Genomic DNA, 22548 nt, shown 5'->3' on the forward strand with positions numbered 1-22548 from the left:
CGTTAATTATAAACTAAAAGATAGTTTTTCCGAAGAAATAATCCGCAGAGACTAATATCGGTGACTTAATCTCCAATGAAATTTGCCTTGAATTTGAGGGTTACTAAAAAAAAAACTAGTAACACAAGGACGAACTTTGAGCAATATCTGCCCGTAGAAGGTTGTCACGTTAAGCTTGCTGGGTTTGCGAGGAAAACGCTCCTTCTCAGTCGCCGAACGCCAACAGCTCATCATGTCCCTAGTAAGATGGCAACCGCAGCCGCCGCCTTACGGTTGGCACGGCTTCAGTCGTGGGCAAGAATTTCAACTCCAGCAACGTTTTTCAAACCTCCTTGGTTAAACCACAGACAGTCACCGACACGACACGGTCAATGGAGTGACATGTTCATAGATCCAATGGGGACCAAAATTGGACGCGATGATAGCGCCGTCTGGATTCTGTCGGTAATCGTAAAAAGATTGAAAAATTGATATTTTTCTGATAAGTGAAAATTTTTTTTATTCTCTTTTACACACAAAGATAATTTTTGAGCCGATAATTAAGAATATAGTTTACATAATTTATAACTGCGAATAAAATGAAATAGGTTTCTAAAGACTGGGGCGTTTCGATATGACGGCCAGCTTTTCGCATAGCAGACGACTTCGTCGTCGTCTGCTTCTGCTGCGTCATTGCTGATCCCGCTCGTTGCAGCAGCCCCCTTTCTCGATTTCTCTCGTTTCCATATAGTACATTGCAGTAAACACTATACGTATAATAAGCTCATAAATGTCTTGCATACTTACTTTAGTAAGTTGTTGTCTTGTGCACTCTAAAAAATATCGAGTAAAAAGGGTGTTTTTTTTTTTGTCCACAACAATAAACGTCATCAGGCTTGCGTGCGCTTCCTTTCTTGAAAACTCGGCGCTGGCCACTTTCCAATCGAGAATGCAATGTAACCCTGATAATGGGCATGTCGATCGTGACCGGAATGTATACCGGGCGTGGGGCGATAGCGCAAGGACGGAACGCAATATAGATCACGATTATTGTTGTGGGACAAAGACACCCTTTTTACTCGCTCTTTTTTTAGAGTGTGGCTAAAGTACTCGGCTGCTGACCCGCAGGTCGCGGGATCGAATCCCGGCTGCGGCGGCTGCAATTCCGATGGAGGCGGAAATGTTGTAGGCCCGTGTGCTCATATTTGGGCGCACGTTAAAGAACCCCAGGTGGTCAAAATTGCCGGAGCCCTCCTCTACGGCGTCTCTCATAATCATATGGTGTTTTTGGGACGTTAAACCCCACAAATCAATCAATCAGTTAGTAAGTTGTGATGCCGCTTACTGGCCGAGCGAAATGACAACGCTGGTCACGCAGCTTGCAGCAATAAATCGTTTTGTTGCGATTCAATCCATCGATGTTTACATAAGGGCCATGCAAGTAACGTTTTAGCATGCACAGCAGTGAACAATATGCATGCATCCGCGTTCATGTGCAAACAAGGTATATACTACGCCTAGCCCCAACGCAGATTCCCGGAGCACAGATGTTGTCCAGCGTTGGCTGATATATCCATCGCACTCCACGAAACCTTCGCTGGTGCAAGTAAAGATAAACCGCTTACGTCCCTGCACTTGAGTAGCTCAAGATTCCGCAACACCTCGTTGACAGTAGCCGGTGAACTTACTGTAATTGCTATCAACATATCTGCGTGCCTTCCACGAGCATTGCAGCGCGACTGTTTTCTGGCCTTCGCTGCTGCCACCTAAAGTGTGCCACTTTCGAATTTTCTGTGTGTTCGCACTATGCATGCTTCTGAATGCGCAAAATTAGGTGAGGAACGGTTTATTATGTTAACCATTCTCAAGTCTTACAAAGAAACAAATAAAATCGAAAAAGAAGACTCCGTTTGGTTTCGTTTACCGGCGGGGCGCTGTCGTCGTTTCGATGATGGCGACGCCTCGCGGCGTGGCCGCGAAGCTCGCAACATGCCACGGGTCTGACGCGGCTGTCCAAACTCCATATACAGAACTTCGCGCTGAAACCGAGCGTTCGCACTTCTTGTAAATCTACGGACACGTTGTCATCGGCGTAGGCCCTCCATCGCTGCAAGGTCTTCTCGCAGCCGTCGTCGCCTTTGCTGGGGAGCTACTCTTGTGGTGTCCAATTCGTGGACATGTCTAATTCAGCCTCCGCTGATTGGCTGTTTCCGGGTCCTTCTGCCGCAACGTCATTTTGACGCCACGCAGCTTTCACAACTCCCGACACAGATGAGAAAATTATGGACCATCTCCCCAAAGGGAACCCCGACGGGATGCGAAGCAGCGGCGGTGCGCATGACGTTGTCCCGGTTGAAACGGGCGTCGACGCGGGTGCTGTAAGAGTGGTTTGAAGTGAAACTCGGTGTAGTGTTTACTCGCGTAAACGTTTGTTTGAAACGCCAAGACGCGGGAGGCGGGTTGGGTTTTGTGTGAATTTCATCGCAGATAAACGAGCCGAAAGAGTGTTTCCACTCGACGTGCGGTTGGCGTTGCGGGTGGTGGAGAGAGTGAAGCGAAAGAGAAGTGTGTTGCGAGCGGGTGGAGGAGCCTGCAGCTACGGGCGCTGCGGCGAGCGTACTGCGAGTGGGGGAGAGAGTGACGTCAGCGCGCACCTGTGAGGGGAGCGGGACGTCAACGAGTAGGTGCGGCGTAACCTACTTGGCACCGCTCCAACACCTGCGGCGCGGGGAACGCGTTGCGGCGCCTTCGTACGGACGCACGTACGTACGGCGTTACACTCGTGAGTCAAAGAGCTGCTTCGCATCTGAAAGATGGAATGCGTTTCGCCACAACAATTGCTGCCTCCAGAGATCCGCTTATGGACGCACATCTTTGAGGCCGTCCATAAACTGTAATCACATTAGCCCTCGAATCAGGTTTAACGCGGCCTGACGCCCCTGGGAGGTCGTTACGCATTCTCTGCATCGCTCTTCAAACATCTCAACATGTTCATACGCCCGTTCAGACTTGTCAAGTTCAAGAGTCACGTTGCTGTACATTTCGACCACTTAGTTTCTTTTCATGCTAGGAATGCATGCTGGCGGGTCCGGTGCGTCGACGTGGTCAAGAGCGCCATGACGTCACTAGTAGCCGTATTTTAGCGTAACTTAACGCGCTCCGGAGAATCGGACATGTCCACGAATTGGACACCGCGAAAATAGCTCCACTGTTCCCTATTTTCTCGTTGTCCGTACTCGGATCTTCGGCTCGCCGCCGCCGCTTCGCAGCCACTTGTTGTTGTGCAGACTGTTGCCGTCTCAATTATTGGTGTACCACTGGTGGGCAGCGAGATTTACCCAACATCTGTGACACATACCCGCTTATGATTATGACAGTTTTCTGGATCGACTCGCAAGGAACGATTTGCTGGGCAGCTTCGTTGTCAAAAGAATCGTGCGGCCGTGCTCCCTGCATGAGTGGGCGGATTGTATAAAAGAAGGCGTGCGCCTCTGTTGTCTGCGTGCCCCTGACGGCCAATGTCAGCGATCTTGGGAAGGAACAGTGCGAGCAACGCAGCTACCTCTGGTCAGTGGAAGGTGCCTATCAAAGACACCTGCCGATAGTGGAGGGGGGGATGCAGGAGTGTAGCTAGAAAGGCGGAAATTTTTCGGTGTGGGGGGCAGGGGCACCGAGCTCCTTGATTTCGAGAGGGGAGGGGCAATGCCATGGCGGAAAAAAGTTTACGGGGGGGGGGGGACTGGTGTGCTACCCCTTAGTTACGCCATTGGGGGGGGGTATGTTTTATTACTTCAGAGTAAATATGGTAGTGATAATCGCTGCGGTGTACCGTGATTGGTTCCGCGACCATTTTCAGCAGGACGAATTTGTTCCCTTCGTCGAGCATTGCATTCGCGCTGTCCTCGCATATCATTTACGTGGTCTGCCTATGGCAGTCTTAGAAAGAACTGAATGAGTTGCCGGACGGGTCTGGGCAACGCACGAGGGGGGAAGAATGGGCCGTCTGACTTCACTCGAAGACGATAGTTATAGCGCGAGAACAGAACGACGACAGAGGGGCAAGAAGGAGACGAGCGCTCGTCTCCTTCTTGCCCTTCTTGTCCCTTCGTCGTCGTTCTGTTCTCGCGCTACAACTATCGTCATGTCACACCAACTAGCCCAAACCGGCTCAATCGAAGCCCTCGTGGGAACTGCGAAGGAGCTGCAACAATATTTACCACGAAAGCGTGGGAGGCTACTTTCATCGCTACAAGGCTGCTTATCGTCGAGTTGGGGTGACACTTGCTTTGGCCAAAAAATGAAATTATAGAATTTAGCACTAACCTAATAGCGAATCGCTTTATCTTTCAGAAAACATACCACACTTGGGCACTGGGTATCGAAAATTATTTTTGGAACCCTTTTCATAATCAGGTCCCTGATAAAGAGCTAGCTATAGCCAGGAAACTACACCATTTTCGTTTAGTTTCCTGGCTATATCTAGTACTTTAAACAGGACATGGTTAAATGTGTACGAAATGCTGCTAAGTTGTACGGAGCGATAAGTTATGCGAAGTGATGCCAACTTCCGGTCAGGTTCAGCACAGTCGCCTCTCGCCGTTTTAGCCGGTGAAGCGATTCGAGTTCAGCAGTCTTGCTTGGCAGAACGATTTTCCCCGGGCAGCGCGAACCGTCTTCCCGTGCCTTTTAGGGGCGAAGCTCCTTATAGCGGCACCCGTTTGTCCCTCGTAGCCGTTGTAGTGTGTAACAAGTATAAGATTTTCACCTCCAAGGTGGTGCCGGTGAGAGATTTTTTCTGTGCGTTGTTGAACAATAAAAAATAGTGCTCAATGTACATACCAATGGCTGCTAAGGGGGAATGAGATACAGGAGCATTCGGCTTTTAGTTAACGCGCACGCTGCGATCCCCATTAGCAGCCATTGTCATGTACATTGAGCACTATCTGACAAGAAAGGGTTGCTACGCTATACTCACTCGGTGTAGCCAAGAAGGATTAAAGAAATTGCTGGAGTGGAAATAATGGCCTAGGAGTGAAGCCGTGCGTCTGGCAAGATGGCTGCTGCGGCGGCCATCTTACTAGGGGCATGATAAAGTATCACCTATCAGCGATTAAGAATGGAGCGTTTCTCTCGAACGCCCAACGAGTGTAACGTGGAAACTTTTTCGGGTCACAGTGCTCCAAGTGCGTCTTTGTGCTACTAGTTTTCCTTAAAGAGCCTCCAATTGGAGGGAAAGTACTTGGGAAATTCAGTCACCCATACTCGTTTCTGTGTCTTATCTCGTCGGGAACAACTGTCTATTAATATAAAACTATCGTAGAATTTGCACTAACATATCAAAGCACTTGTTCTCTAAGTGGGCACTATCAGAAAAGAGCATGTTTCCGCCAACTTGGCAGTGGGAAAAGATGGCTTCACTTCTGCTGGCAAGGCATTGCGGGAGCTTCCACTCCAGCAATATCTTTTAAATCCTCCTTTGGTGTAACCTCCTTAGCTTTAGAAAGGTTTAGCGAGCGTTGAGCCGCAGTGCCATGAATACAATGAACTAGTATATACCATGAACTCGAGGTGGTTAAAGGTGCAAGGTAGATACGAAGCGCAAGCCGTAAAAAAGTAAAGGCCGAATTCTCCTGTCTCTCATTCCCCGTGAGCATCCATTGGCATGTACATTGAGCACTATCTGACAAGAAAGGGTTGCTACGTTATACTCTCTGGGCGTAACCTCCTTGGTTTTAGAAAGGTTTAGCGAGCGTTGGGCCGCAGTGCCATGAATACAGTGAACTAGTATATACCATGAACTCGAGGTGGTTAAAGGTGGGAAGTAGACCCGAAGCGCAAGCCGTAAGAAAGTGTGCGTGTGCCACCTCTCGTTTAGTCCTTGGAATGTCCGCTGAATGGCGGTGCTTCTATATGGGGAATATATGATGAAAAGATGTGAAATGGTGGTACTTGGAGTGTTGAGTAGATGGACGAACGGACACACAGACAGATGCATCGATGGACGCATGAACGGACGCAGGGGCGGAGCATGGACGAACGCTGGGACGGACGCACGAACAGACGCACGCACGGACGGGCGGGTGGACGCATGGACGGTCACACAGACGGACGCATGGAGGGACGGATGCTTCGCCCCACTCTCCATCATTCACTCCGTGGATATGCTGCCAATTTTTTAGCAAGAATTTGGCGAGGGGCGATTACATTCTCGCGTTTGATGAGACACCTAAGGCTTCCAGTGTACGCACATAGTGCGGGGAAATCGTTGACCGCTTCGTTGAGCCGCCACCCGTCCCACGCTGCTGGCTGCGGCTGTATCTTATCAGCCGTGTGCGTTGGTCGGTGACCGTATCGCATCCACCGCATCTTCTTCCCCTCGGTTATCGTTGCTGCAGTGTAAGCGATCTAGTTTCGACTGCCTTGCCCTTGCTTCTTCGTCACCTTTCGGGGGCGCACTTGAAAACGAACACGCGGGCAAAGCACCCGTGTTGCGATAGCTCACCTGTTTGCTCACCGCAGTTGTTTACCAGAGGGGGGTGGGGTGGGGGGAGCTCTTCCCCGCTTGTCGAAAAGTCGTGTTCGCAGCTTGTTATTGATGTGAACCGCGATCGATACGAGGTCGATTGCATCCTTCCCTCCCTCCGCTTGTTGGGTGTAGCATATCTATAGTCCCTCGATAGCTTTTGTGTACGAGGAGTATGAATGACTATGGTAGTACAAACAAAGCAGAACGTACGGACGAACTATTGATTGCTCGACATGAGTGCTCATGATGTCGAAATGTCGTGTCACAGTTCATTTACGCACGTTTATTATTATTATTATTATTATTATTATTATTATTATTATTATTATTATTTTTGCGCATCGTAAGCATTCTTCTGACAGCCCTGCTACAGAGCGTGAGCCAGTCAGGTACTGACAGGTTTCCTTATGCTCTCAGCTAAGATGACTGGAAGAGAAAGCCACTTTTTTTTTTCTTCTCCTCAGTCGATCGTATTGACGTGCCTCCCCGTGCGAAGGCTTTTCCGCACGTAACGTGGTTTTGCACGGGCTCCGTGATCGGAGAAATGTGAAGCTCTTCGCTCCTAGCGAGGTTACTTCTTGCAGTGCCTCTGTGATCGGCTCAGCTTCTGGTGAAGCGACGTAGTCATGGGGGTGACGACATCGCAATGACGTCACAAATATTTGCCTTCAGTGACGTCGTCACATTGCATTTTCTTACATGTCATCGTGTGGACGCCGACGATTACGTTTTTTTTTTTTTTTTGCGTTTGAACGCTACCTTTAGACACTGCTACTTGCGGCCACTGAATACGCCGGGGAAGCCATCGCCCGTGCCGACCACGCGCGCCAAGTCGCCCGTAACCGTCTACAGGCCTCACAGGCGCGCCAACAACAGCTCTGCAATTCTCACCATAGGGACGTGCGCTTTTCCCCGGGTTCTCTCGTGCTCCTCTGGTCACCCAGTTGGCGTGTGGGACTGTCTGAGAAACTGTTGTTGCCCTACACTGGACCATTCCGTATTGTTCGCCAAGTGACACACGTCACGTACGAGATTGTTCCAACCGATCCAACAATGTCATCGTCAGCTCCGAGTGACGTCGTTCAAGTGGCTCTGCTAAAGCCCTACTACCCCCCCTTCGACATCATCTGCGTAGATTTAGCACCGGGACGGTGCTTCTACCGCCGGGGGTTGTGATACGTAACAGCCGCTAAACCCGGCTGCATGAAAGAGAAGGACGAAGTCAGTTTTGGATTGATGCTCGACTGGCGCCATCTTGCTCGTCGAGTTCTGCGCGTTGTGAATAGATTACTAAAGAAGTTACTCGTAACATTATTGAAGTTTGTGAAGGAGCTCGTCTCTCTTTTTGCTGAAGGGCAATTCTAGTAAAGAGGCGGTGGCATTGCTTGTCATCGAGATACGGGACCATTCGAAGGAGTGAAATAGTAAACTATTCGAACGCGCTGGGTCAGACAGGAAAAAAAAGGCAACATGCAACAGGCGAATGCCGAGAGTGTTTTTTTTTTTTGTTCGGTGGCGTATTTTGTTACAGCGGAGCGATTCACCCAGGGCCCAATGCATGGCGTCCGTACGTGCGTCGCAGTTCGCGGACATTATCCCGTAAATAGAATTCCAACGTACAAGCGGAACAAAACTATATTCGAAAACTTCGTGCAGGGAGCTCTGGCCATGCGTGATTTTCGTACTAATAAGCGTACACGCATTCTGGGTCACGTTTACAAGAAAGTGTGGCGACTCATGTTTTAAACCTTTCTAAGCCAAGTCGACCAGAAAACTGTTCCGCACCTCCGTCACGTCAGACGGTCGTCGCTCAATTTGATATAGTATCTATCGGTAATTATCACTCTTGGTTAACAGATTTGAGCTGTTTATGTGTTTTGATAGCCTCGCCCAATTACCAGTCTGAGCCGATGAGGAAGTCGGTAAAAAAAAATTGAAAAAAGCTCGGCTTGATACCAGAGCACTTGGGGTGGTCTTTTAATGTGGGGTTGATGTAGGTTTTCAACCAACGGGCGGTTATTTCCTTCCAGTTCAACTTTGTCATTGGCATTTACGCTATACAACCCCTGGCAGATTAGCCGTTGGTGGCTACCAGGGACGGCTCAATGCTCTCTCCCATGGTAGAGTACCGAGTACTCTAAATCGTTAACTACGTCTTCTAAACGCACTTTTTCTAATCACGCTAGAGTGTCAGCAAGGGACGGCTTACTGCTCTCCCATAGTTGAGTACCAAGTACTCAAATTCGTTAAACATTTTTTCTAAACACACCCTTCTGCTAATCGGCATCATCAAATGTGAGGCCCATGGGTCGGCTTTCAGCTCTCCCATAGTAGAATACCGAGAACTCTAAATCGTTGACCACTTTTTTGTAAACACAGTCGTCCGTGCTTTACTCGTTCCGTATGCACTAGTCGTGCGGCCAACGGGACGGCGTCATGCTCTCCCATAGTGGAGTACCAAGTACTCAAAATCGTTAAACATTTTCTAAACACAGTCCTGATCCAACCTGGGACAGCTAAATGCTCTCCCATTGTAGATAGTATACGTCGTATTCTGAATCGTCGTACGATGAGGCGCTAAGAAGCACTCGAAAAGCTGTTTCATTTCCCATATGGTACGTCCCGTTTAACGAAGCGCATACCGGTACGGTCGATAAGGGTAAACTAAAAGGTGTTGTTGAGTGCTTCGCTTGCAGTGTACGCAACGTATCGTGCTGCGTAGATAGGTACGCCCTACTGAAATGTACCTGGACGCCCGCTTCGAACCGAACCTGGCGTTATGATATGGACGGGTTCACTTCGTTCGCATCAAATGAATGTGTTATAGATGGCTTAACGTAGCTTTTGAGATCGCTTCCCATTTCGAACGTCTCTATTCCTAACTTCAAGATCGGTGTAAACAAACCTGCTTTTTAGTGCGGTCTGAACAAACACACTAGATGTTTCTCTATTAGTGCGTGGCTCACACCTATTTAGTGCTACTAATAAAAACTAAAAACATTTCTACATATGTGCGGGTACACCGGCGAGTATTTTCAGTATTTCCTATGAACTTTTTTTTTAACACGAAAGTGTTTTATTCCAGGATCCTCCACGGATTTGTGACAGAGTGCAAAGAAAACATCGAATAAGAAAAGTTCCAAAGCGGGGCCTCGAATCGGCGACCTCGCGCTCCTCAGCGCGCGACGCTAACCACAGAGCGACCCTTCCCCAACGTACCATTAACGGCGAGCCATTTATAAGAACCATGTACCGCTGGCAGTCCTCAGAGCTCGGATACTTCAGCGTGTTTCAGTGAACAGCAGAGAGATGGCACGACGGGTGCGCGTTGTGAAGGTCGTTGTGACGCGTCGCTTGCCGCCTGCAGTGTCTAACGAGACGGAATGTGTAACAATGGACATTCAGACCCGTTGGTATATCGCGGTAGTATTGTGCTCGTCGCCCAAGAATGTCATATTTCTGTCTTCCCTTTTCTTTTTACAGTGAAAGCTGTCATGAGATCACAACTCGGGTCACGCGCAGTTGTCCGCCGCCGCCTCCGGTGTCCGTAACCACATCGCGCGAAGTAAAAAAGAAAAAGAAAAAACCTTCCACTAAAGTCACAGTGGGGCTTGAAACCCGGGTCTGCTGGGCGCCAGCTCAGTATTCTATCACTGAGCTACGCTGGTGCTTGTAACTTGTTTGCAAACTTGCCCTAGCCAGGCTTGATGTCGGGAAAGCAATCGAGTTAATACGACTTGCAAAGCGTTTTCAAACAGCGAAAGAACAACCAGTCGTCGCACAATGCGAATAGCGTAACGAGTGGGTCGTCCGATGCTCCAACGTATTACAAAAGCTCGTTCTTGTTCTCCTACTAACTGTGGCGCATACCCACTTCAGGGTATCGATTAGCTGTGTAATTAACCAACTCACTCGTTATTACTTAAGAGCACTTCATCGAGCTCGTTACGATTCCGTGAGCTCCTGTGCCAACATATACACCTGTCGTGGCAGTTTAGCGGCCATATAAAGATGTTGCATTGCTACGCTCAAGGGCGTAGGTTCGATTCCAGGTACGACTGCCTTATACGGAGACCAAATGTGAAACACCCCGTGTATTTGAAGTTAGGCCAGTGTTAAAAGAAAAACGCTAGTCCTATTCGGTCTTTCTTGTGTTCATTGTGCCGTGGTGTTTTCCACTATCAATGTGTATGAACAAGCGCAAGTGTTAAATAACTCTATGTTGTCAGAATTAATGCGGGGAATCGATTAGCTGGGGGGGGGGGGGCAGTGCTTAAACTTTTCTTCTCAAAGTCTTCCAATTTCGCATATATATATATATATATATATATATATATATATATATATATATATATATATATATATATATATATATATATATATATATATATATATATATATATATATATATATATATATATTATATATTCAAACGCACGTATGAACATGCGGTATGGTTTACACTTTTGTTTAATCCCCTCCCCCCACCCCCTCCAGAAAAACATTTCTGGCTACGCTACTTATCCGGAGACACTACCCTCCCCTCTCTATTGACCTTCCTTCTGTGGCGTGCCTCGTTATTTTATCGTGGTTTCCGCGCTTAAAATTCAATGCTTATAACGGCATTTAGTTTTTAGAAGCGTTGCCTCAAAAGCCTTTGTTAATCTTTGAGCATTTTTCATGTATAAACGTGAAAAATCCTCGATCACGGCAGTGCATCGCTGAAGCCAACCTTTCGAAGTGGACTCGTCATCGTCGAGGAAGGTTGCTGCCCTGACGAAGGGAGGCGCTCGGTGAATGTCACGGCTGACAGCTGTCCCGTCCGCGATGTCCTCTCTTCGTCGACCGCTCGGGGCCTCCTTCCACGGACTTCTTTAACCGTCTCCCAATCGTTACTTTCCGCCCTATATCTTTTAACCTCTTCTTACTCCATCCCTAGTAAACCACTGCTTAGGTGTCGTAGTTTCTTTTCATTTTTTCCCCTCATAAAAAATGACTTCCCCCGTCAAGGGAGGAAATGAAGAAAAAAAGGGAACTTTACAGTTGTCTGCATCGAAGTGCCTCAGCAATGGTTTACTAGTGAAGGGATAAGTAGGGATTACAAGAGATAGAGCAGTAAAGATTGAGAGAAGAGTAATAAAAGATTGGGAGACGGTTCGAGAAGTCCGGCGGACGGGGCCCCGAGCTACTCCTCCCCTCCCCCTTCCCGACGAACAGACAAGTTCCAGGGACAGCCTTTGTTCAGCTATCTTTAAGCACTTCAAAACCTCCATCTTTCCCCGAACTTCTGGCCTGTTTAAATGTGCCGTACTTTTGATGTGGGTCGCTAGAACGTGAGGCGAAGTAGACCGACGCGGTTCCCGTTTGATTGTGTTCTCCGAACTGATAGGGGTGCGGGCAGATCAAGGTGCACAAGTGTAAACGTCAGTGTTACACGAGTGTCGTCAGTGCCGAATCATCCTCCATGCAGTGTCGGCGTTTTAAAGGCCAATTGTACTTTGACATTATAGACTATAGCGTCGTCATATTCCATGGTCCTTTTTTAACTCTCCCTTTCTCTTTCAACCCACTATTCCCCAACCCCAGTGTAGGGTAGCATACCGGATACTAGCATCTGGTTAACCTCCCTGCCTTCCTTTTTTCTCGTCTCTCTCTCTCTCTATTCCATGATCACGTGTCCTCCGCGGTAATGCGGTGCACTGTGCGATGTAAGTGCATCTTAAGCAACACCATCCTCTGAATAGTTTCCCGGAGTAACTGCGCAGTTATGAAGCGTGGAAACTTGAGCAAGTTGGTAGGATATAACTGAATGTAGGAACAGCGCAACCTAGAAGTAGTTATACCGCGTAACTACGGAAGTGAAAAAACAAGGACAGAAAAGAGTGCTGCACAGTTACTCCGAAAAGGGCGCCTTGCTAATTAAGGTAAGGGACAGACTGTCTCCCAAGTTGTGGTCACGGCACGGAAAGAAGGGCACTTTCCTTTATCGAGAGGAAAGCGCCGTTTCTGCGGCAGTTTCTCGACGCATCCTTCTTCAACAGTTTTCATGAAGAGAAAAAAAAGGAAGGGGGCCCTTGGGGAGGAAAGCCCCCCCCCCCCCCTTTTTTTTTTGAGTAACAGCAGGAATGTTCAGGCCGTGTATGAGCAATCCATCAATGCCTGCATAAACATGTTCCCTTAGAAACCGCGGTGTGGTGTAGTGATTGGTGCACGCGCGCGCTAACTGAGTGGTCATCAGTTCTAATCCCGGGTGTTTGGTCTAAATTTTCTCTGAAAATTCATTTCTGAATGTGATGCTTGCATATCGATCGTACATGCAATTACATGCCTGCACACACTTCGAAATGCTGGTTTAGTCAACCAGGGTCTGTTTTTTTTTGTTTTTGTATTTGCGCGAAATAGTTGTTGCTCCTTTGAGGAGCAACCGCTAGAGCGAGGTTACTACTTCGCGGTTACTCCCAAACTGGTTCAATGGGTGTGGCAGGTATACTCTTTCGCGGTTACTCCCAAACTGGTGCAATGGGTCTGGCAGGTATACTCTTTCGCGGTTACTCCCAAACAGGTTCAATGGGTGTGACAGGTTACTCCTTCGCGGTTACTCCCAAACTGGTTCAATGGGTGTGGCAGCTTAGTTGCTCCTGCTGGAGCAATCTCCATACCCCCTCTTCCTCCTTTGCTTCTTAGGGTACAGATGGTCGAAATTTCCGGAGCCCTTCACTATACGTCCTTCCTCATGATCACGTCGTAGTTTTGGGACGTAGAGCCCCACATATTAATTAATTAGGACACCACATGACTGGCCCGACACGATGAAGGGGGGGGGGGGAGCCAGACTATCAGAGCAGTAATGAAGGAAATCAAAGAAAGTGGCTTTCGGGGAGGAAAATATATGTAAAAAAAAGTGGTAGTCTAGTAGCTAGGCTGTTCGGCTGCTGAACCGAAGGTCGCAGGTTCGATGCCTGTCCCGGCGGTCGCATTTAGATGAAGGCGAAATGGCAATGATCCGCGTACTGTGCTATGTCAGCTCACCTTAAAGAACACCAGGTGGCCGAACTTTCCGAAGCGTCTATTCCACGGGTGCGTGCGTACGCCCAAAAGCGGCGCACATTAACGTAACGATAAGTAACGCTATAGCTACGTGACAACCCTCGAGAGACCTCGAATGAAAGAGCAGTCAGATTGCAAGAACTGGCAGAGAACGTAAAACCGCGGATCCGACGATTCGGTTCTTGGGTGCCAGTGACCCTTATCGCGCACGCTACCACACGATGAGGCGCTAAGAATCACTCGAAAAGCTCTTTCATTTCCCATATGATACGTCCCGTTTAACGAAGCGCATACCTGTACAGTCGATAAGGGTAAACTAAAAGGTGCTGTTGAGTGCTTTGCTTGTAGCTGATTGATTGATTTGTGGGGTTTAACGTCCCAAAACCACGCTATGATACGAGAGACGCCGTAGTGGAGGGCTCCGGAAATTTTGACCACTTGGGGTTCTTTAACGTGCACCCAAATCTGAGCACACGGGCCTACAGCATTTCCGCCTCCATCGGAAATGCAGCCGCCGCAGCCGGGATTGCTTTGCTTGTAGCGTACGCAACGTATTGTGCTGCGTACATAGGATTGTTGCGTACGCCCTACTGAAGTATACCTGCACCCCGCTTCGAACCGAACCTGGCGTTATGATATGGACGGGTTCACTTCGTTCGCATCAAACGACTGTGTTATAGATGGCTTAACGTAGCTTTTGAGATCGCTTCCCATTTCGAACGTCTCTATTCTTAACTTCAAGATCGGTGTAAACAAACCTGCTTTTTAGTGCGGTCTGAACAAGCGCACTAAATGTTTCTCTATTAGTGCGAGGCTCACACCTATTTAGTGCTACTAATAAAAACTAAGAACATCGCTACATATGTGCGGGTACGCCGGCGAGTATTTTCAGTATTTTCTATGAACTTTTTTTTTTTAACACGAAAGTGTTTCATTCCAGGATCCTCCACGGATTTGTGACAGAGTGCAAAGAAAAGATCGAATAAAAAAAGTTCCAAAGCGGGGCCTCGAATCGGCGACCTCGCGCTCCTCAGCGCGCGACGCTAACCACAGAGCGACCCTTCCCCAACGTACCATTAACGGCGAGCCATTTATAAGAACCATGTACCGCTGGCAGTCCTCAGAGCTCGGATACTTCAGCGTGTTTCAGTGAACAGCAGAGAGATGGCACGACGGGTGCGCGTTGTGAAGGTCGTCGTGCCGCGTCGCTTGCCGCCTGCAGTGTCTAACGAGACGGAATGTGTAACAATGGACATTCAGACCCGTTGGTATATCGCGGTAGTATTGTGCTCGTCGTCCAAGAATGTCATATTTCTGTCTTCCTTTTTTTTTTCACAGTGAAAGCTGTCATGAGATCCCAACTCGGGTCACGCCCAGTTGTCCGCCGCCGCCGGTGTCCGTAACCACATCGCGCGAAGTAAAAAAGAAAAAGAAAAAACCTTCCACTAAAGTCACAGTGGGGCTTGAAACCCGGGTCTGCTGGGCGCCAGCCCAGTATTCTACCACTGAGCTACGCTGGTTTTTTTTTCTTTATTTACCACTGAGCTACGCTGGTGTTTGTGACTTGTTTGCAAACTTGCCCTAGCCAGGCTTGATGTCGGGAAAGCAATCGAGTTAATACGGCTTACAAAGCGTTTTCAAACAGCGAAAGAACAACCAGTCGTCGCACAATGCGAATAGCGTGTACGAGTGGGCCGTCAAATGCTCCAACGTATTACAAAAGCTCGTTCTTGTTGTCCTACTAACTGTGGCGCATACCCACTTCAGGGTATTGATTAGCTGCGTAATTAACCAACTCACTCGTTATTACTTAAGAGCACCTCATCGAGCTCGTTACAATTCCGTGAGCTGATGTGCCAACATATGCGTCACTACACCTGTCGTGGCAGTTTAGCGGCCATATCAGATGTTGCGTTGCTACGCTCAAGGGCGCAGGTTCGATTCCAGGTACGACTGCCTTATACGGAGACCAAATGTGAAACACACCGTGTATTTGAAGTTAGGTCAGTGTTAAAGAAAAACGCTTGTCCTATTTGGTCTTTCTTGTCTTCATTGTGCCGTGGTGTTTTCCACTATAAATATTTACGAACAAACGCAAGCGTTAAAGAACTGTGTTCTAAATTGATGTGGGGAATCGAGTTGCGGCGGGGGGGGGGGGGGGGGGGAAGGAGGGCGGTGTTTAAACTTTTTCTCCCAAAGTCTCCTAATTTCGCATGTGTATATATACAAATCCAAACGCGCGTATGAACATAAAGTATGGTTGACTTTTGGTTAGTCCCCTCCCCCCACCCCCTCCAGAAATACATTTCTGGCCACGCTACTTGCTTATCCGGAGACACTACCCTCCCCTCTCTATTAACCTTCCTTCTGGGGCGTGCCTCGTTATTTTGTCGTGGTTTCCCCGCCTGAAATTCAATGCTTGTAACGGCATTCAGTTTCTAGAAGCGTTGCCTCGAAAGACTTTGATAATCTTTGAGCATTTTTATGTATAAACGTGAAAAATCCTCGATCACGGCCGTGCATCGCTGAAGCCAACCTTTCGAAGTGGACTCGTCATCGTCGAGGAAGGTTGCTGCCCTTATACGAAGGGACGCGCTCGGTGACTGTCACGGCTGACAGCTGTCCCGTCCGCGATGTCCTCTCTTCGTTGACCGCTCGGGGCCTCCATCCACGGACTTCTTTAACCGTCTCCCAATCGTTACTTTCCTCCCTATATCTTTTAATTTCTCCTTACCCCATCCCTGGTGAACCACTGCTTAGGTGTCGTAGTTTCTTCTTATTTTTTCCCTAATTAAGAATGATTTCCCCCTTAAAGGGAGGAAATGAAGAAAAAAAGGGAACTTTACAGCTGTCTGCATCGAAGTGCCTCAGCAATGGTTTACTAGTGAAGGAATAACTAGAGATTACAAGAGACAGAAAAGTAAAGATTGAGAGAAGAGTAATAAAAGATTGGGAGACGGTTCGAGAAGTCCGGCGGACGGGGCCCCGAGCTACTCCCCCCCCCCCCCCCCCTTCCCGACGAACAGAAGTGTTCCAGGGACAGCCTCTGTTCAGCTATCTTTAAGCACTTCGAACCTCCATCTTTCCCAGAACTTCTGGCCTGTTTAAATGTGCAGTACTTTTGATGTGGGTCGCTGAAACGTGAGGCGAAGTCGACCGACGCGGTTCCCGTTTGATTGTGTTTTCCGAACTGACAGGAGTGCGGGCGTATCACCGTAGACTGATGTGATTCCCATTTGTTTGTGTTCCCCGAACTGATAGCGGTGCGGGCAGATCAAGGTGCACAAGTATGTAAACGTCAGTGTTACACGAGTGTCATCAGCGCCGAATCATCCTCCTTGCAGTGTCGGCGTTTTAAAGGCCAATTGTATCTTGACATTATAGACTATAGCGTCGTCCTGTTCCATGCTCACGTGTCCTCCGCGGTAATGCGGTGCACTGTGCGATGTAAGTGCATCTTAAGCAACACCATCCTCTGAATAGTTTCCCGGAGTAACTGCGCAGTTATGAAGCGTGGAAACTTGAGCAAGTTGGGTAGGATATAACTGAATGTAGGAACAGCGCAACCTAGAAGTAGTTATACCGCGTAACTACGGAAGTGAAAAAACAAGGACAGAAAAGAGTGCTGCACAGTTACTCCGAAAAGGGCGCCTTGCTAATTAAGGTAAGGGACAGACTGTCTCCCAAGTTGTGGTCACGGCACGGAAAGAAGGGCACTTTCCTTTATCGAGAGGAAAGCGCCGTTTCTGCCGCAGTTTCTCGACGCATCCTTCTTCTTCAGTTATTCAAGAAAAAAAATGAAAGGGGGCCCTTGGGGGATCCCGCCCTCCTTTTTTTTTTTTTTTTTGAGTAACAGCAGGAATGTTCACGCCGTGTGTGGACAATCCATCGATGTCTACATAAACACGTTCCCTTCGAGACCGCGGTGTGGTGTAGTGGTTGGAGGAGCGCGCGCGCGCGCTGACTGAGTAGTCGTCAGTTCGAATCCCGGGTGTTTGGTCTAAATTTTCTGAAAGTTCATTTCTGAATGTGATGCTTGCATATCGATTGTACATGCAATTACATGCCTGCACACACTTCGAAATGCTGGTTTAGTCAACCAGGGTCTGTTCTTTTTTGTTTTTGTATTTGCGCGAAATAGTTGTTGCTCCTTTGAGGAGCAACCGCTAGAGCGAGATTACTCCTTCGCGGTTACTCCCAAACTGGTGCAATGGGTGTGGCAGGTATACTCTTTCGCGGTTACTCCCAAACTGGTGCAATGGGTGTGGCAGGTATACTCTTTCGCGGTTACTCCCAAACTGGTGCAATGGGTGTGGCAGGTATACTCCTTCGCGGTTACTCCCAAACTGGTGCAATGGGTGTGGCAGGTATACTCTTTCGCGGTTACTCCCAAACTGGTGCAATGGGTGTGGCAGGTATACTCTTTCGCGGTTACTCCCAAACTGGTGCAATGGGTGTGGCAGGTATACTCTTTCGCGGTTACTCCCAAACTGGTGCAATGGGTGTGGCAGGTATACTTTTTCGCGGTTACTCCCAAACTGGTGCAATGGGTGTGGCAGGTATACTGCTTCGCGGTTACTCCCAAACTGGTGCAATGGGTGTGGCAGGTATACTCCTTCGCGGTTACTCCCAAACTGGTGCAATGGATGTGGCAGGTATACTCTTTCGCGGTTACTCCCAAACTGGTGCAATGGGTGTGGCAGGTATACTCCTTCGCGGTTACTCCCAAACTGGTGCAATGGGTGTGGCAGGTATACTCCTTCGCGGTTACTCCCAAACTGGTGCAATGGATGTGGCAGGTATACTCTTTCGCGGTTACTCCCAAACTGGTGCAATGGGTGTGGCAGGTATACTCTTTCGCGGTTACTCCCAAACTGGTGCAATGGGTGTGGCAGGTATACTCTTTCGCGGTTACTCCCAAACTGGTGCAATGGGTGTGGCAGGTATACTCCTTCGCTGTTACTCCCAAACTAGTGCAATGGGCGTGGCAGGTTACTCCTTCGTGGTTACTCCCAAACTGGTGCAATGGGTGTGGCAGGTTACTCTTTCGCGGTTACTCCCAAACTGGTTCAATGGGTGTGACAGGTTAGTTGCTCCTTTAAAGGAGCAATCTCCATACCTCCTCTTCCTCCTTTGCTTTTTAGAGTACAGATGGTCGAAATTTCCGGAGCCATCCACTATACGTCCTTCCTGATAATCACGTCGTAATTTTGGGACGTAGAGCCCCACATATGAATTAATTAGGACACCACATGACTGGCCCGACACGATGAGGGGGGCAGCCAGACTATGAGAGCAGCAATGAAGAAAATCAAAGAAAGTGGCTTTCGGGGAGGAAAATATATGTAAAAAAAAGTGGTAGTCTAGTAGCTAGGCTGCTGAACCGAAGGTTGCAGGTTCGATACCAGCCCCGGCGGTCGCATTTAGATGAAGGCGAAACGGTAATGATCCGCGTACTGTGCTATGTCAGTGCACCTTAAAGAACACCAGGTGACCGAACTTTCCGAAGCGCTCCGCTATGACACGTCTCGTAATCGGACCGTGACTTTGTGACGTAAAACCTCGTTATTCAAAATAATTTATAGTCTTCCGCCATACGGCGTGTGTCGAGATGGTGCCGCATGTTTTTTTTTCGGTAGGTAAGACCCCGTAGTTCGGTTGCCTCATATTCGGCGCGAAAAGTTCGACATTTTCGAATGGCGGCGGCAATTGGCTATGCTCGTCTCGTGCGGCGTTATCGCATATAAACGTGCCACTTTTACCTCAACCGCGCCAATCTTTTATATTTATTACTGTTATTTTACCGAGTCGCTCAAGCAACAACGACTGTATCGCGTTCGCGCAGCGCCCCAATGCACGGGCATCGAAAAGGGTTTCGACTTTGTTTGACGAAAGGCACACATAAACCTTGACGTTGGACTGAATGCCGTTGCAGCTGGTGGCAAGCATACAGCGAAATGTCGGCGCTGAGTGCTTGCTCTCCCGTTTTTTTTTTGTTTTTTTTTCTCTCCTCTTTCCTTTTTACTCACTGACGCGGTGCATGTTATGTGTCGTAAACGTTTCTTCCAGCCATTTTTCTTTTGTTTCCCTCCCCTTATCTCGTGCGCAGATGGCTGCTGATGCGGCGATGGCGACAAGAAGAGCTGTTCCACCGATGACGACAATTTCGCCGACGACCACGGAGACGTCCGAAACGACCGCACCGTGACGTTAGGCGCTCCTGTCGCCGTCATTTCATTACTGCGTACCCGTCCTACTTCATTTTTTTTTTTTGTTTCTCTCTTCGCCCCGTTCGCCTACGTGTTCGGGTCGTCTGCTCGACGCGCGGCGTCGTCTGCTCTTCTTTTGGTGCCGCTTCGAACGTGTGTGTTTGGTGTGTGTGTGCGCTCTCTCCAACATCGACTCCCAGTGACGTGGGTGCGATTTTATTTTTGCGGTCGTGCGGAGTGAGCTTTGGTGACTGTTTTTTTCGGGACTGTGAACCCGCGTCCACCGTGCATCGTGACCGTTGTGGGGGAAAAAAAAGCAAGACCCGGATAACGGACCTCAACGGGACAAGACAAGACGAAAACACGCACACACAAAAAATGCCCATGACGCAGACCCGCTTGGAGCCCAGCATCCGGCGCTACTCTGACACGGATAAAAGGTGAGCTACTTCACACGCCCGCCGAGAAACGAAAAAAGAAAACATACACAAAACAGATCGAAAAGTAGTGAAAGAAGAGAGTAATAAATGCTGCGTGTTCCGGAACTTTGTCACTATACTGCACCGGCATAGAAGGAGAGTCGAGCGCGACACGTGTGAATAGAAATAGCTCGTCGTGGCATACGATTCCCGAACTGCCGTCGCGTATGGGTGCCCGCCGAAAGACAGCTGTTACACCGTAGCTGTCTCTGGGAATAAAGGTTGGACGTATAGTAGAGGCTGTGTACACCTTTCTAGGGGCCCGGGGTTTCAATCAAAGCGGAAAAAATTATCGACTAGCCCTCAGCCATATATATATATATATATATATATATATATATATATATATATATATATATATATATATATATATATATATATATATATGGGAAGGGGGAGAAAGATGATGTGAATAGTGTATGGCGAAAAATCCTTTCCCAGCCTACGCTACTGCCCCTATAGGGTACCCACTTCTGGCAAGGGGCCTCCTGGTTCATCCGTCGATGTAAGCGGGAGAAGTCTAAGTACGCACCCCACCACCACCACCATTCCTTACCTTAACTTATCCTGATCAATGCCGAAACCTGACCCCTTCAATTTTTTGCGTTGGACAAAATTTCTCAACCCCCGATGTGAAATGCAGCTCGCCCATTTTACCCTCCTACATACTGAAGTTCCAGCCACGACTTTGGTTTTTGTCGTCGTCATATTTAACATTCAGGGGGCCTCAGAAGTGTACTACGTAAGTGGGCGGGGGCGCAAACTGTGGAATTTTGCGTATAACGGAGCGGATGGATGCCCCATAATGAAGAAACAACTGCGTTACATCAAGTGCGAAGCTCACAAACGGGACCATGATTTCATCTTCCGTGTAGCTAAAAACATCATGATCTGAAGGGGCAAATGTTCAGGTTTCTAATATCGCTTTCAAAAAAAAAAAAACTAGGATACGAGAGCGGCTGAACAGAAATCGTTTCAGGAGTAGATAGGAACGTCTACAAACTGCCCGACATTTTTCTTTTTTCGAAGTTGCGCAAAGCTCACGATTTGAAGCGCGAATTGTTATGGCTTACTATTGCAAGTACTTTCGCTTGCAGCATCTACAGTTGGTGTCATACAGTTGATGTAAGCGTAACACTTTCATTAGAGCCAACATTAGCGGTAGCGGCCAGACTTGCAGCGACACGAGTGGGTCATTACTAGCGATCGTTCTGAATATTCGTTATGAAAAAAAAGTGTCATGTTTAAATCAGTGGGCACTGTGCAATCGTTTTACTACGTTGTGCTATCAAAAAAAAAAAAAAACAGGGGTCAGCTTGTGTCCGCGCAGTCAAGCTGACTGGTCACTCGCTTCAATCGTTCGTCGTTTTGTCCGCTAAAACGCCATTCGGTGAAGCAGCAGCTGGCTATAATACTAAAGGGCAACTTCCTATCGTCTACTGGGCACATCGCGCTAAAAATTCTTAGAGCTAAAAACACGCGTGCAGGTGTAAACGTTTATGCACATATTCAGGCATCCATTCACTGCCCGAAAGAACTCTGAATTTCAATGAATTCAAAGAGACTGCCCGAAAGAACGCTTAATTTCAATGAATTTAAAGAGACTCTGAGAAACCAGGTCTCATTCTAAATCTGGTAGACGCCTTCACGCAAGATTTTTTTCTTTGCTTTTACTTTCTTGCTTTCGAGCAGTAAAGCCCTAAAATTTTACAGTTCAATTCATTACTTGCCCTTATGAAATTGTTACAATAGAGCAGCCGGCAAGCCCCGCCGCGGTGGTCTAGTGGCTAAGGTACTCGGCTGCTAACCCGCAGGTCGCGGGATCGAATCCCGGGTGCGGCGGCTGCATTTCCGATGGAGGCGGAAATGTTGTAGGCCCGTGTGCTCAGATTTGGGTGCACGTTAAGGAACCCCAGGTGGTCGAAATTTCCGGAGCCCTCCACTACGGCGTCTCTCATAATCGTACGGTGGCTTTGGGACGTTAAACCCCACAAATCAATCAAATCAATCAAGAGCAGCCGGCAAACCTCACTCATTAACTTTTTCTTCATTTTTTTTTTGCTTGGGCGGACGATAAGCCACGTTCTATATCGAGGGGAAAAGCAACAACAAAGAAGAAAAGCTCGCAGGGATGACGCAATTGAAACCTAAAATATGATGTGATCGACCGACTTATCAAGTTGATATGTGGCGGCAGTCGCAGATTACACGCGGTCAACGTCGTCGCCCGCGACATTTTTTTTTTCGTGGATATCTCGCGTAAGGACGTTGTACGATAATTGTCCCGGAATCGGATTGTTCGATGTAC

The 22548-nt window shown here is 48.2% G+C and overlaps 2 protein-coding genes across 3 annotated transcripts in view; one reads left to right on the forward strand and one right to left on the reverse strand.

Annotated features, from left to right (window-relative positions):
- Positions 1–22548, reverse strand: part of Cdc50 (cell cycle control protein 50A) — a 69253-nt gene that overhangs the window by 20817 nt on the left and 25888 nt on the right. The window lies entirely within an intron of this gene.
- mmy (UDP-N-acetylglucosamine pyrophosphorylase mmy) overlaps positions 19717–22548 on the forward strand; it is a 91148-nt gene continuing 88316 nt past the window's right edge. The window contains exon 1 of the mRNA XM_037432153.2: positions 19717–20201. Within this exon, the coding sequence (XP_037288050.2) occupies positions 20140–20201 (62 nt within the window). The 5' untranslated portion in view covers positions 19717–20139. The remainder of the gene's footprint in view (positions 20202–22548) is intronic.

Source organism: Rhipicephalus microplus, chromosome 10 (genome assembly GCF_043290135.1).
Source record: "Rhipicephalus microplus isolate Deutch F79 chromosome 10, USDA_Rmic, whole genome shotgun sequence".
In the NCBI taxonomy this organism is placed as follows: Eukaryota; Metazoa; Arthropoda; class Arachnida; order Ixodida; family Ixodidae; genus Rhipicephalus; species Rhipicephalus microplus.